This window comes from Artemia sp. Qi Xiang Cuo, chromosome 16, assembly GCF_049724085.1.
Source record: "Artemia sp. Qi Xiang Cuo chromosome 16, ASM4972408v1, whole genome shotgun sequence".
Lineage (NCBI taxonomy): Eukaryota > Metazoa > Arthropoda > Branchiopoda > Anostraca > Artemiidae > Artemia > Artemia sp. Qi Xiang Cuo.
The window spans coordinates 19,791,857-19,807,456 of NC_142809.1; the positions used below are offsets into that span (position 1 = coordinate 19,791,857).

Genomic DNA, 15,600 nt, shown 5'->3' on the forward strand with positions numbered 1-15,600 from the left:
TGTGTGTGTGTGTGTGTGTGTAAGTTTTTGTGTGTCTAAGCTTTGGCGTGTGTGTATAAGTTTTCGTGTGTGTGTGTAAGTTTTCGTGTGTGTGTGTTTAAGTTATTGTGTGTGAGTGTAAGTTTTTGCGCGTGTGTGTAAGTTTTTGTGTGCATGTAAGTTTCTATGTGCATGTAAGTTTTCGTGTGAATGTGTAAGTTTTTGTGTGTGTGTGTGTGTGTGTGTAAGTTTTTGTGTGTGTGTAAGTTTTGGAGAGTGTCTGTGTAAGTTTTCGTTTGCGTGCGTAAGTTTTCGTGTGTGTAAGTTTTTGTGTGTGTGTGTATTTTTTTGTGCGTGTGTGTAATTGTTTTTGTGTTTATATTTGTTCGTGTGTGTGTGTATTTTTGTTTGTTTGTGAGTGTTAGTGTTTTCGTGTGTGTGTAAGTTTTTGTGTGTGTGTGTGTGTAAGTTTTTGTGTGTGTTAGTTTTTGTGTGTGTGTGTGTAAGTTTTTTTGCGTGTGTGTGTGAGTTTTTTTTTGTGTTCTTGCTTCAGTTTTTGTGTGTGTGTGTGTGTGTGTGTAAGTTTTTGTGTGTGTGTAAGTTTTTTTTTGTTTTAGTTTTTGTGTGTGTGTGTAATTTTTTGGGCTTTTTATTGTGAGTTTTTTTTTTTGTTCTTTTTTAAGTTTTTTTGTGTTTTTTTTTTTTTGTTTAAGTTTTTGTGTGTGTGTATGTTTTGGCGTGTTTCTTTATGTTTTAGTGTGTGTGTGTGTGCGTGTGTGTGTTTAAGTTTTGTGTGTGTGTGTGTGTGTAAGTTTTTGTGTGCATGTAAGATTTTATGTGCATGTAAGTTTTCGTGTGCAAGTGTAAGTTTTTGTGTGTGTGTGTGTGTGTGTGTTATTTTTTTTGTGTGTTTTTGTTTGTGTTTGCGTGTGTGTGTGTGTAAGTTTTCGTGTGCATGTGTTTGTTTTTGTTTTTGTTTGTGGTTTCGTTTTTTTGTTTTTGTTGGTTGTTGTGTTTGTAAGTTTTGTGTGTGTGTGTGTGTATTTTTGTTTGAACTTGTCTGCGAGTTTTTTTTGTTCTCATTTTTAAGTTTTTGTGTATGTGTGTGTGTGTGTGTAAGTTTTTGTGTGTGTGTAATTTTTTACGTGTGTGTGTGATTTTTCATTTGTGTGTATGCGTAAGTTTTGTGTGTGTGTGTGTGTGTGTAATAATTATTTTTAATTAATTTATTTTTTTTATTTATATTTTTATATTTAATTTTATATAGATTTTGTGTTTGATTGTGTGTGTATTTTTTTGTGTGTGTTAGTTTTGTCGTGTGTGTGTAAGTTTTCGTGTGTGTGTGTGTCAGTTTTGTGTGTGTGTGTGTGTGTGTGTAATTTTTTGTGAGTGTGTGTGTGAGTTTTTTTTGTGTTGATGTGTTAGTTTTTGTGTGTGTGTGTGTGTGTGTGTAAGTTTTTGTGTGTGTGTAAGTTTTTAAGTGTGTGTGTGAGTTTTCGTGTGTGTGTGTGTGTGAGTTTTGTGTGTGTGTGTGTGTGTAAGTTTTTGTGTTCATTTTATTTTTTTTTTGCATTTTATTTTTCGTGTTATTTTTTTTTTTTTTTTTTGTGTGTTTGTGTGTAGTTTTTGTGTGTGTGTGTGTAAGTTTTGGCGTGTGTGTGTAAGTTTTGGCGTGTGTGTGTAGTTTCGTGTGTGTGTGTGTGTAAGTTTTTGTGTGTGTGTGTAAGTTTTTGTGCGTGTGTGTAAGTTTTTGTGTGTGTGTTAGTTTTTGCGTGTGTGTGTCATTGTTCTTGTGTGTGTGTGTTAGATTTTGTGTGTGTGTGTAAGTTTTTGTGCGTGTGTGTAAGTTTTTGTTTGTGTGTAAGTTTTTGTTTGCATGTAAGTTTTTGTGTGCATGTAAGTTTTTGCGTGTGGGTCTAAGTTTTTGTGTGTGTTTGTGTTAGTTTTTGTGTGTCTATTCTTTTGTGTGTGGGTGGTAGTTTTTTGTGTGTGTGTGTTAGTTTGTGTGTGTTTGTGTGTGTGTGTTTAAGTTTTTGTGTGTAATTTTTTTTTTTTTGTGTGTTTATTAGTTTGTGTGTGTGTGAATTTGTGTGTGTATGTTTGTGCGTGTGTAATTTTTTTCGTGTGTGTGTAATTTTTTTTGTGTGTGTGTTTGTTTTTTTTTTGTGTGTGTGTTTGTGTGTTTTTTTTTTTGTGCGTGTGTGTGTGAGTTTTTTTGTTTTCATTTTTTAGTTTGTTTGTGTGTGTGTGTGTGTTAGTTTTTTTGTGTGTGTAAGTTTTTGAGTGTGTGTGTGTTTTTTCGTGTGTGTGTGTGTGTGTGTAAGTTTTGTGTGTGTGTGTGTAAGTTTTTTTGTTCATATAATTTTGTGTGTGCTTGTAATTTATCGTTTGCATTTGTAAGTTTTTGTGTGTGTGAGTGTGTGTGTAAGTTTGTGTTTGTGTGTGTGTTTTTTTTTTGGCGTGTTTGTGTAAGTTTTTGTGTGTGTGTGTGTGTAAGTTTTCGTGTGTGTTTTTATAAGTTTTTGTGTGTGTGTGTGTAAGTTTTTGTGTGCGTGTAAGTTTATTTGTGCATGTATGGGGACCGGGGGAGGGCCTTTGGGGCCCAGGGAGGGCATTTGGGGATCCGGGGGGAGGGCCTCTGGGGCCCGAGGGAGGACCTTGGGGGGTCCGGGGGACCCTTGGGGGCCGGTTGGCCCTTTGGGAGCCCGGGGGACCTTTGAGGCCCAGGGGAGGGCCTTTGGGGGTCTGACGAGGGCGTTTGGGGGATAACGTTTCGAAATTTTTACTTTTTAGTTTACTTTTTTTTGCGGCGCATCTCTGCGGCGCATCCTGCGGCACGTTCCTGCGGCGCATCCCTGTGGCGCATCCCTGCGGCGCATCCCTGCAGCGCTTCCCCCCGACCCGCGGCGCATCCCCCAGCGGCGCATCTCCATGCGGTGCTTTCCTGGCCCGCGGCGCTTCTCGGTCCCGGGGGACCTTTGAGGACGGGGGGTGGGCTTTGGGGGGCGGGGGAGCCCTTGGGGGGGCGGGGGGGCCCTTTGAGGACCGGGGGAGGGCCTTTGGGGGTCCGGGGTGCCCTTTGGGGGTCCGGGGGCCCTTTGAGGACCAGAGGAGGGCCTTTGAGGGTCTGAGTAGGGCGTTTGGGGGGCTGGGGCTCTTTGGGAGCCCAGTGGACCTTTGAGGACCGGTGGCTTCCTTCGGGGTTGGGGGTGGGGGGATCGGAACCCTTTGGGGTTGGGGTAGAGGACCTCACAACACTGTTCAAATGAAACTTGTGTATTATAACGACCACAGAGTTTCACCCTCAAATCCTCTTCCAAAATCTCTTCCAAAATCATCTTTTAAAATGTCTCTAACTGTTTCGCCCAAATAATCCCATAACCTGTCTAAAACAGTTTCGCCCAAATAATCCCTAAACGTAATTCAGCGTGTTCCTTTTGTTTTTGACATCTCTGCGCTAATGCATTTCAAATTAATATGAAACCTGATTCCCGCGCTAAAACAATTCATCGCTAAGATGTTTCTTGGAGAATTGTTTCCATGGCCTTTGGTTATTAATATCCTTTGGAGTTCGACCAAAAGAGTTGTTTCCGAGGCAAAGACATTAATGACTTGGATCTATTCCTGGAGAATCGTTTCTAGTCGAAAATTTTTAAAGTCTGACAGATGATGTCATTGGTTGATTGATCTGTCAAGAAAGGGGAATTAATTTGTTGTTTCTAAGGGCAATTAATGATTCACGGTAGGTGAATTGAGGTCGACAGCAGAGGTGTTCCAAATGGGTGCTACTCGTGACAGGACCACGTGGTTTATGGTTTTCCAAGTGAGAAAGTTTCTGTTTTTCAAATTCTCACTGACAAAAACCATAAAACATCCATAATTTGATGTTTACATCCGAGAAAAACATCAAATAAATCGAACAACACACATAACCATCCATGAAAACAACCATAAATGTGACAAAATTCCTGTTTTTCCAAGTGAGAAAATTCCTGTTTTTTCATTCTCACTGAGAAAACCATAAACCACGTGGTGTAATCACGATCAATAGGGGCATCTCTACTGTGAAGCTGCCCACCTGATCAATCTTTTCATTACCCAACGTCACCTTTTCATCTTCACGTATTCCTAGCCTTAGTGACTTAGTCTTCCTAACATTAATTTTCAAACCAATTCTAGCACCCTGAACTCGCAAAACCTCTAAAACTTCATTCATTTTGCTCACACTTTCATCTAGGATGCTTAAATCATCAGCATAATCCAAGTCCAGGAGACTTTTTCCTCCCCATTTGTTTCCGTGGCCTTCCATTGCCTTTCCTGTGCTCCTTAAAACAAAGTCCATCAAAATAATTCATATAAAGGGGGATAGAAGACAACCCTGCTTAACTTCTGATTTAATATACAATCAGCTACTAACCTCATCTCTTACCTTATCTACATCAGTATTATTTTCCTACATAGCATTAATGAATTTAATGTATTTGTCTGGTATACCATACAAGGATAAGACCGTTACTAAAGCTCCTCTATCAACAGAATCTAAAGCTTGCTCATAATCTATAAAACTGAGGACTAAAGGTGCTTGAAAACTCAGGCACTTCTCAATTATTAGCCTAAGAGTGAAAATTTGGTCGACACATCCTCTACCTTTTCTAAAACCGCACTGTTCTTCTCTTAAAACTTTGTCTACGGCATCTCTCAGTCTGAAAGATCTTAAGCCGAACTGGCCAGCCATGACAAAAAACCAACAAAGAGAAAAATCTCTAAAAAAACAAACAAACGAGACTGTGGCCAGTGGAGAGAAAAGAAAAACAACAGAAACAAAACAACGCGAATATTTCGCCTGTATACAAACAAGGCGTATTAAGCACGAAAGACACAAAAAAAAAAAAAACAATATAAAACTAAAAACCAATAAAACCACCACCACCAAAAAAAAAAAAAAAAAATGTACAAACGGCGCAAAATTATCCACGTAGGGAAAAGATGCTAAAATATATTTAATTAAGTGAGGAAACCACAGTAAATGTGGAAAAATAAAAAAAATGTAAATTAATTTAATTATTAAGTTGCGAAATAATCCTTTTGTTAGCTATTACTGAAGCAAATCGTTTTGGTCTAACAGGTAAAATAGTCCCCTGGTGATTATTTAAAATCTTTACTCCCTTATTGACAATTGATTCACTCTTTAGAAGGTTATCATAAATTGGGTCAATATTTAAATTACCCGTGTCCCTATTTATGGAAAGGTTAGCAAACATATGTTTTTTAATTTCTATGGCTTCCCTGGCCCATTGGGTGTACCCCTTATCATTAGAAATAACCAAGGCTTCATCAAATTTTACAAAATGATCTGGTTGAAGCCAAATATGCTCTGCTAAAGCTGAAACGAAAGTTTCTGGAGGCTTGCTTAATTGTAGGGTTTTTTCTATTGAATGACGGTGTTCAATAAACCTTTCAACAAATTGTTGGTGAGTCCTACCAATATAGAACTTCCCACAAGAACACGGAATTTTATACACCCCACTTAATACACCCCGTGGATTAGTTTGCGCCGATTGTACATTTTTTTTTTTTTTTTTTTTTTGGTGGTGGTGGTTTTTTTGGTTTTTTTTTTTATGTTGTTTTTTTGTTTGTGTCTTTCGTGCTGAAGACGCCTTGTTGGTATACAGGCAAAATATCCGCGTTGTTTTGTTTCTGTTGTTTTTCTTTTCTCTCCACTGGCCACAGTCTCGTTTGTTTTTTTTTTTTTTAGAGATTTTTATCTTTGTTGGTTTTTTTTTTATCTCTCAGTCTAAAAAGTATCATATTACTAAGTAATTTACTACCTACAGAGACCAGACTAATACCTCGATAATTACCACACTCACTTTTATCACCTTTCTTATAAAGTCGCCTAATTAAGGATTTCCTAAAATCATTAGGTACTTCCCCTTTTTCAGAAATCATATTCATAATTTTCAGTAACTTATTTCTTACCTCAGAGCCACCATATTTAAGAAATTCATTTACCACCCTATCAGCACCTGGAGCCTTATTATTCTTTAATCCCTTTAGTACTGTTGCTAATTCCTCCTCACAAAACAAATCTTCCTTCACATCTAAGGTATCACAAACTTTTTCATTTTCCTCTATATTTTTTCCTGCAACTCTATCTCGGTTTAGCAAATTCTCAAAATGTTCGGCTCATCTTTCTTTAGTTTTTTCCTTATCCCTAATTGTGGCCCCATTCCTATCTTTAACTGGGCCAAATCCGGATTGACTACTCCGTCTCAACTTATTAACGTGCCAGTACAATATTTTACTATTATGCCGTCTAGCTGCATCTTCCAGATCCTCAGCAATTTTATACATGGCCTCCATTTCACACCTCCTTAATTCCTATTATAATGCTTTCTCCACTTTCTTTACATTTCTTTTGTTTTCATACGATCTATCACTCAGATAATTCTTGTACAAGTCCTTTCTCCTTTCTATTACACATAAAGCTTTTTCACTAATATTCTTAGCTGCAGTTCTAGCTTTCTTCCCTAATACACCTTCAGCAACTTCACAAATTATTTTTCTAAAATTATTCCAACCATCTTCCACAATTATCAAATTTTAAACTCTTAAGTTTAGTATTTCACTGTTCCTGAACAATTTCTCAATAATGTTTATCTTGGTGTCAATCATTATTATAACTTCCTGGGAGGTGGCTACTCTCCCGGTATTTCAGCTTTATATTAACCTTAGACCTTACTACATGGTTATCTTTATTTGTAATATCAGTAACAGAAATCTTATATACCCTAGTATCGTGAATTGATCCTGCCAGTCTTCGGTTAACATAACTTCGATTAACTATAACATAAGCAATAAGGTTTGCTGTCTTACCATCACGTGAATACCGTGTTAACCTATGAGCCATTTTATGACCAAACACCGTATTGGTTATAACTTTTGTTTCGAAAAAGGGAGTTTTATAGTTAGGATGATAAAAATTTGATATTGAAATAACTTAGTTTTTTAAATTTCAGAGGTATAAAGGAGGAGAAAATAGAAGAAGAGAAGTTTTTATTACTTGGTTGAAAATTGTAATTTTGCTGAACTTATTTATTAATAAAAAAAAACCTTATTTCTAAGTAAAGGAAACGACCATAAAAGGCAATCTTTTCTTGAAGAACTTTGTTCGTAGATAATATTATACCCTCATAACCAAAGATACTATTTTGCGGAAATATGGGTTTTCTGACTCTACCTTGGAAAATGTATTAGCTTGTTTTAGAAGCTTTTCAGTTATTTAAAGTGGAAATAAACATCTACATTCCTTTTTTTTTAAAAGACAAATCTAAAAATCGGGTATCTATTGCGCCAAAATGATGGTTATTTGGGGTAGATTGGGTTACAATTTGTCAACCAGTTAGTATTAATTGCCTGAAAACAATGTTTTAGTTTGCGTAACCTTTAAGAACCTTACTTGAGAACGTCCCTAAACACCAATCAAGAGTATGTATGCTACTCACCAATCGTACCAGAACATCCGAGATCCACCTGTTGAACTTGTATCATAAAACCTGGAGCCCGTTCATCTTCTTCATCAGCAGTAAATGTGACCTCCAATGTGTCAGAAACCACATCAAATGTAACTTAAATAAAAATAATAGCTATATCTATCATTTAGATATAGCTTATTCATAAACTATAAATGAAAATAGTGGTTCAAGTCCTTCAGTGTCTAGAACGTCAACACTGGCATAATTAAAATGACATAATAAAAAACAACAAAAAATTAAGTAATTTTGAACTAAATAGAAACTAAACAGATTAATTTATTCTACTCCAAACTAATACTTACAATTGGAGTTGACAATTTAAGAAAACCAAAAAATAGCACACACACGAAAAAATTAGAGGTACTAAGGATCATTTCTAAAATACTTTATTCTTCAGCTCACTTCCAAAAAACATTTCATGGCTAAATCTAATGAAAAAGAGCAAAAAAGTGGCTTCACCAGCTCTTAAGCAAGCAAAAAGTGATCTTTACTAGGCTGTGTTGTCCTTCTTCATTTTCTGACTTATTAAATACCATAAAGCCGACCGCCAGATTTTTGGTCACTTGGGATTTAGTTCTTGTAGGCTTCCTATCATAACATCAAATTTCAGATTTCTTGTTTTTTATTTTGTATCTGTTTTAGATGTATGTTATTTCTATTTCATTGGATTTTATTCAACTTGTCTCCCTTCTCATAGTTTCGAAACTATTCTGCGTACATTTTAACATTTCCGGCTTGATTAGTTTGACTTTTTATTAGCTACTGCAGGTGATTCAGTACATTTACACATAAAACAACACGGACTTAGTTTAAATACTAGTAAAAGAGCTTTGGTTTGTTAAACTAGCAAATAAGATATCTTTTGGCTTTCGTTAACTAGTTATTCGCTTATATCTTTCTCTTTGTCACTAAACAAGTTCCTTTAAAATTATTACTATAACTATTAATAAATTAAACTGACTTCAGCTTACTGTGGGTGGCAAAATTGGACCAAAAGCGTATTTTCTGTAAAAGTATTTGATTTAGGCAGTTGTAGCTTAAAAATAGAATTGTCAGCCTGATTAACAGAAGGTAAAAGGCTTGATTCCTGTCACTTTTCCGTTTCATTTGGCGAATTTTCATTATTTGGAACAAGAAAATCCAAATAATTTTGAAAAGACCTTAGTAAACTGTTACATAAGTTTCAAAACAACAATTTTTGTACATCATTTTTACGTGCAACGCGACTAGAGCCACATGAAAAACAGGTCGGACCTGATGAAACCCGTCGAACAGTGAATTTTTTCGAAGAAAAGTAAAGAGCTATATGAAAACTTAATATGACCAGAAACAATGTCCTATAATAATTAAAACTTAAAACGACTGAAAATTTATCAATGAATAAATAAAACACACAGCAAACAGAAATTAAAATGACTAATATTACCAAATATACACGAGTTGGAGAAAAATTAAAATAAATAATCAAGTTAAACTGAAGACAGACAAGAATTGCTAAGGACGGGGATAGGGCTACTGTATATTCCGAAACCTTTTAAACAATTTTCAATAGGGATTTTTGTTTTTCCAAAACATCAATGAAATAAAATCACCATCGTGATCAAGATGCTTGAAAGAACTAAAGAAAATAAACTGTATGTTTAATACAAATTGATATTAATTTCTGGAAATCTGAGCTATTCAAGATTCAGGATTTTACTTAACAGCATTTTCAGATTTTTCAATGTTGTAATTGCTCGAATTATGTTTGGTTTTCAGTAAAGCGATAACGGTATAACCGCCTTTAGAAAGCTTTGTAGGGAATAGTACTCCTACTCTTGTTTCTAGTACTTTTGTCGTTTTAAGTCTGATTCGCTTATGCATTTGAATTTTTATTCATTTTAACATTTATTTATTCATTTATATCAGTATCTGTTATTTTTATGTCTGATGTGATTATTTATTTCAATTTCTGATGGTTTTGGGTTTCATTTGTTCACTAATAATAATTTATGATGGTTATAATTTTGAATTACTATATGACTGTATTTCTGCTCGTTTTAGATACGGCTCTTTACTTTTCTTTAAAAAGTCTCATTTTCATTGACTTTTATATATGGCTTAGGCCTAGACCTCAATTATGAAAAGAATGACATGTAAAAACTTTTCAGCTTACATGTTTTTCCAGTTTGTTCTCCGCAAAGTCTGTCAGGTGAATAGCCAATTTGGAGGTAATCACCAACACAGCCAGGTGTTTGGGGGAGTTCAAATTGGATTAATTTGAACTGAATCTCACAGACGTTCTAAAAAAGAAAACAAATCAGGCTATAGGTTCACTGTAATTTTTTATTATCTTCCAAATTTTAATATACTTTAACTTATAATTTCCAAAGAATATCATAAACGCACACTACAAGCCAAATAGTTTAATGGCGAAACGCTACAAAACTTCGGTTAGGAATTTTCACTTGGATTAAAGCAATAAACAAACTAAATGTGTAACTTAAATCAAAAGTGCTGAAAAAAGAAAATTCTGTAAAATTAATTCGTCTGATCTTAAGTGAATGAATCAATCGAATCGATTGATTCATTCTGTGCAGTTGTGCAAATATATTTTCTGTGCAGTTTTGCAATTAATCTTTGCAATTTTATACACACAATCTCAAGAGTAATTTCTTAGAGTTGTTTCTTTAATACCTCTAATATAATCACGGAGTCTTGTGGGCATATTGTCGTCCCTGATTCCTCCTGCCTAAAATTTCTGTTTTAACAATTCAATAATGATATTTTCGTGCTTATGACTTTGTATTAGAGCAATGTTAATCTTTGACAACTTATCAGACTCTGGAAGATAAACTTCCGACATTTCAACCAGTTATTGATTCTGGGTTAAACACAGAAGGCCTGTTTTTTCACTCATCAATGTGCTAAGATCTTACATCTTTTGTCAGAAAACGCTTAAAAGTGAAATCTTTGAACAAAGATCTTACATCTTTGGCCGTTTTTGTGCAAACGTCTTTCATCATTCTGCTCTGATCAGTTGTCTGAGAACAATGATGAGTAGATCATCAAAGTCCTTTCATCATTGTTCTATATGGCAAAACAGTGGCGGTCTTCACACTTTTTGCTAACATCAGTGAGCTGTAAGATCTTAGAACAAAGATGAGTTAAAAAACGATAATCTTTGCAGAAAGATGTAAGATCTTAGATGTAAGATCATAGTGCTAAAAAACGGGCCTATAGTAATTTTATAGTAAAAATTAACCTCTAAACATTTATAATTCTTTGCTCACTCGCAGACACGTCGCTTCTCCTCAAATTCAGTTTATCATTGAAATCAGCCTTTTCCCCTCTCTTGGTACTTTTTTTTCAAACATCAACACAATTTTATCGTAGTAATTGTATATCACCTTTTTTAATCCTTAGGTGTGAATTAAGCCTCAGACCAGTGGCTCCCACTTTCTTAAATAAGAATTAAATTTGAAACATGAGACTTCGAAATTTATAAGAGGCTTTATGACTCGTTCGGATTGACTGGGACTCGACTATTTTTAGGTGAATATTGTCTGGTGATTAAAATCTCATTCCCCAAGGGAATTGGGAACCTAGTTTTATCATACTGTCTTTTTTGGCAGCATTTTGTCGCCTGCAGTATTTCCCTTCCAAAATCTTTACCAGATTCATAGCAATGGCTGACAACACTGTCAGCTATTTAAGTGTGTTCGAAAATTTTGTAGCTGCATCTGTTATTTGGTTTACATTTTGTGTTTTGACGGCCTGGGACCCTACTGTCTTAGAAATTCTATCACAGAAATAAATATTCATCATGACAATGCAAGAAAGAGTTGAATATTATTTCTGGAAAAACAATTTTCTAATTATTTTAAAAAAAGTGTCATAAACCCATTAAGCTAATTATAAGAAATCAATGGATCTTTGAACTATTTAAAAGAAGTCCTTTGAAATTACCAAAATATTGCATGGAAGAAAAACGAAATCTCATGGTCAAAATTTGGTCAATTTTAAAAATACTTATGGTTTCAGTTGCTATTGAGAAACGCTGCCCATTACCTACAATTGATGTCATATACACCTGAGAAAAAGTGAACTAACTTATCCCAATTATACACGCACACAGAGAGGGAAAATCACATTGCTGAGATTTTTCTAAGAGACTTAGGGGTATTCTAACATATTTAAAAATCACTTGAAACAGTTAAAACCTCTAGTGTCTCTTGGGTTCTTTAAATTACGAAAAACTTCCTAGTTTCCCAGGGTTTACCTTTGACGATTTCTGTATAACGAATCGGCATTGCTGTCCAGGTTTGTAGGCAGATGGATACTGTGGCGATGTGAAGACAAAACTAGACTCATTGAAATAACGAGTGGAACATCCATTTGGAGAGGCGGTGGTACTCGGTACTAGGGGAAAATAACATTTTAGCAAATTTTATAATTACTGAGGGAACTATTAAAACTTGAGATATCCTTTATTTTTCCATACCCGCACTCAATTTTCTTCTACCGAAGCTCTATTATAAAGATTAACTATTTTTTACCATGAACAAATAAACCTTCAAAAGGGGACTAATCCATTTATCTAGACATTGAAAAAACAGGTACAAAAGTCTATATATTTTGATCACATATACAGCGACCGTCTTCAGTAGAAATACTAAAATAATAAAATTGAAACTAGCATATAGATATACAACAAAATAAATTACTTTTCGAGTCAGTCACAAAATAATCAACTTCCAGATTATTCACTAGATTATTTTCAGAGAGAATTTTATCGCCATTTGAAAGTTTATTTGTTCGTCTTAGAAGGGCAGTGTGGTCTAAGAAAACAACACCTAATTAAAGGTATTACGTTGATAATTTTTAGCATGACTGTTTGTTTTCAATTTCATAGTACCATACTTGTAAAGTCACCCGAGGGGCGGAAAAAAACGACTATTTCGGGGCTAAAAAGAATACATACTTATACAGTGTGTGTTAAGCTTTGACAAAAAAGATTGTGTCGTACTTGCAGGAACAGTTTTACAAAAATAAAGTCCCTTTTTGCGTTCTAGAAGACAAAACAACTTTTTTTCCCCTTTTTTACAAACTTAAATTTCAGCTTTATCATACAATTATAAAATTATTACATTTATAATTATTTTGGAATAATTAAAATGTAAGCTGAGACTGGGCTTATGCAGAATGGTGGCCTACGCCCAAAACGACATTATTCTCAAAGTCTATAGAACTAATTTTTTTTTTTGGTTTAGCCTATTAATGAAACTGATTAATCTTGTTATTTGATTTTTCAGCTGTCCAATAAAACAACGGAGTTCTCTCAATTTTTTCAACTAGCCGCAAAATTCAATCTTGTATCATGTTTTGAAGTTAAAAGCTTTTATCTTATGCTAAAAATAGTTACTTCTATTTTACAATGTAAATCTTCTTAAAGTCACGCGTCAGTTTCAAAAACAAATTTGAAAAGAAGTCTTGCATATCGTGGTGGCAACGGTAGCTGCGGCTTAGTAAAGGACGTACCACAGCCCATAGTAACCAAATAAATATCCTGAAACCCCTAAATATGGCGCAGGACCGGAAAAGGAAGTGCACCATTTGGAATCTCTTTGACCGAAAACTCCATACATAAGACTTACAGTTCCTTGGCTTGAACAACAAGGGAAATACGTTGGCTTGAACAGCAAGGAAACTCACTTTTTGCATTGGAAGCATCGATATATCCTATTTTCTCCTCTGCTGCTAATGGGCACTGGGACACAATAGAGAGCAGTTTAATGGCTAATTTTAAAGGAAATTTTAACATCTAGTACCTTTTTTAATTGGCAAAACACAATACTTAAAAAAACTCTTGACAAAAAACTGCATCTTTGTATACAAAATGATAAATGACGTCATAATTGCTTGTTACAAATGACGTTAAAAGTAAAAATTGTATAATGATGTTAATGTTTTCCTAGTAAACAACGAACTCTAGCCTATAGTAACCGAAATATTAAAATGAAATGTAAATTCCAGCAAAAACTGAGTGATCATATAAATGATGATGCACCACGTGTACCTTTTGACAGGATAATATAATACGAATATCTTTTCAAAAGTTGCTTCTTTAGGGTGTGATGTCATATTTGAGTGAATGCAACCACGATATTCTACATTGAAAGAACTTTTTTTTTTCGTTTTTGTTCCCCCGAAACTAGCTGGGCACTTGAACATCATCATGATATTAAGAGCTGTTTAAGGGCTCATTTTAAAATAAATTGCTACATCTAGTACCTTTTTTTTATTAACAAATAACAATATTTAAAATGAAATTAATTTAAAAACGATTGAATTTTCGTATACAAGATTATGTACGATGTCATAAAAGTAGGCTATAATAGTAGATGACGTAAAAAGTAAAACCTATATTATAATTATTAAAACATCAGTCCCGTCAGTATATGACGTTGTCATGATATAAGGAGTTAACGGATTCGGTTTTTTTTTTTACCAAGGATGATTGTATCCAACCAATGGTCCTAGAACATCACGTCGGTCCCGTTAGTATATGACGAAGTCATGCCATAAGGAGTTAACGGATGCGTGTTTATTTGTTTTTGTTTTCTTTTTACCAGGGTTGATTGTATCGAACCAATGATCCTAGAACATCGAATGAGCGCTCATTTGAATGGAAATTAAAAGTTCTAGTGCCCTTTTAAGCAATCAAAAATATTGGAGGGACTGGACCCCCCCCAAATCGCTTTTCCCCCAAAATCGTCCCGTCAAAATTTTGAGATAGCCATTATTTTAGCATAGTTGACAAGTCTGAAAAAAATTCCTTTGCAGATAACATGACTCCGCCCCTGGGGATAGGTCTTTAAGTTATAAAATTTGGCCAGCGTTTACGTATAATATTTTTAATTGGGAGGTATGCAGACAGTTTTCGGGGGGTGGGGTTATTTTGTGCTTGGGACGGGTTTCCATGAGGATAGTTTTTCGTGTAGAGTGAAATTCCCGGGGGGGGGAGGGGAAGTTTCCAGGGGAATTTTTACACTGGGGGGATTTGACAGAATTCCTATACATAATTTTGTATGTGTATTATTTTGTATTTGCCTATTCATTTTTACATGTGGAGATGTTCCGGGGGAACGGTCCAAGGTAAATTTTCGTGTACGCATTTCCAGGAAATAATTTCCACGGAAGGGGAGGATTTCTGGAGTGATCAAAAAACGATTAGAACTTAATCTGTTTCAAATAAAAGTATACTAAAGAGAATTTACGAGGATGAATCTTCTAAAAAAATAACGGGGGAACGGGAGGGGAATTTCCAGCGAGGATGGAACTGTCCGGAAGAAATTTTACGTGGGAGGTGTATTTCACATGGGAGGAACTTTCCAAGGTGAAGTTTCCCGTGAGGTGAGGGAATGTTTCGTGAAGGGTAAGCTGGATTTACTGGCAATACTTGAAGAGCGATCAGAAATTAAATAAAGAAAACAGTTTTTTTTCAGCTGAAATTAAGGAGCCACGTTAAAACTAAGAAAGGACATAAATAATTTCGTTTATGAAGGGATTGCTCCTCTCCTCAATGCCTTGCTCATTACGCTGAAGTTTGACGGTTTATCCCAATTCTTTAAGAACGACTCCTGAAACACAAGGCCCGTTTAATTAAAATTAATTAAAAACAAATTTCTACAAAATAAGTTTTTCAAAGAAAAGTAAAGAACTCCATTAAACAAAAAAAGAGCAAAAATAAAATCAAATAATCTACCAAGCGTGAAACTACCAAAAATCAGCATCGATAAATAAATGAAACCCAAAACGAACAGAAATTACAATAAATAACCGAGTCAAACTCAAAACGAGCAGAAATTAACATAAGTTGGGCGCAAAACCCCTATGCCTTCCCAAGGCCAGAACAAAATTTGCACTTTACTGAAAAAATATAAATGTTTTTACTTTTATAACTTGAATAAATCAAATAATATTAACATTTTGATTACTATATATCAGTATATAAATATTAAACTGACAATGCACATTCATTTGTATTTTTTTCAGCATTTTTTCAGACAAAGATTTCAATAAAAACTTTTTATGCCCCAGTGCA

At 34.8% G+C, this 15,600-nt stretch overlaps 2 protein-coding genes across 4 annotated transcripts in view; one reads left to right on the forward strand and one right to left on the reverse strand.

Annotated features, from left to right (window-relative positions):
- Cog6 (conserved oligomeric Golgi complex subunit 6) overlaps window positions 1-15,600 on the forward strand; it is a 158,438-nt gene that overhangs the window by 32,997 nt on the left and 109,841 nt on the right. The window lies entirely within an intron of this gene.
- The window catches only part of LOC148942660 (cubilin-like), a 43,853-nt gene that overhangs the window by 14,804 nt on the left and 13,449 nt on the right, over window positions 1-15,600 (reverse strand). The window contains exons 5-7 of the mRNA XM_089102683.1: window positions 11,776-11,915; window positions 9,670-9,796; window positions 7,485-7,607 (exon numbers count right to left, since the gene is read on the reverse strand). Coding sequence (XP_088958809.1) covers window positions 7,485-7,607; window positions 9,670-9,796; window positions 11,776-11,915 — 390 coding nt within the window. The remainder of the gene's footprint in view (window positions 1-7,484; window positions 7,608-9,669; window positions 9,797-11,775; window positions 11,916-15,600) is intronic.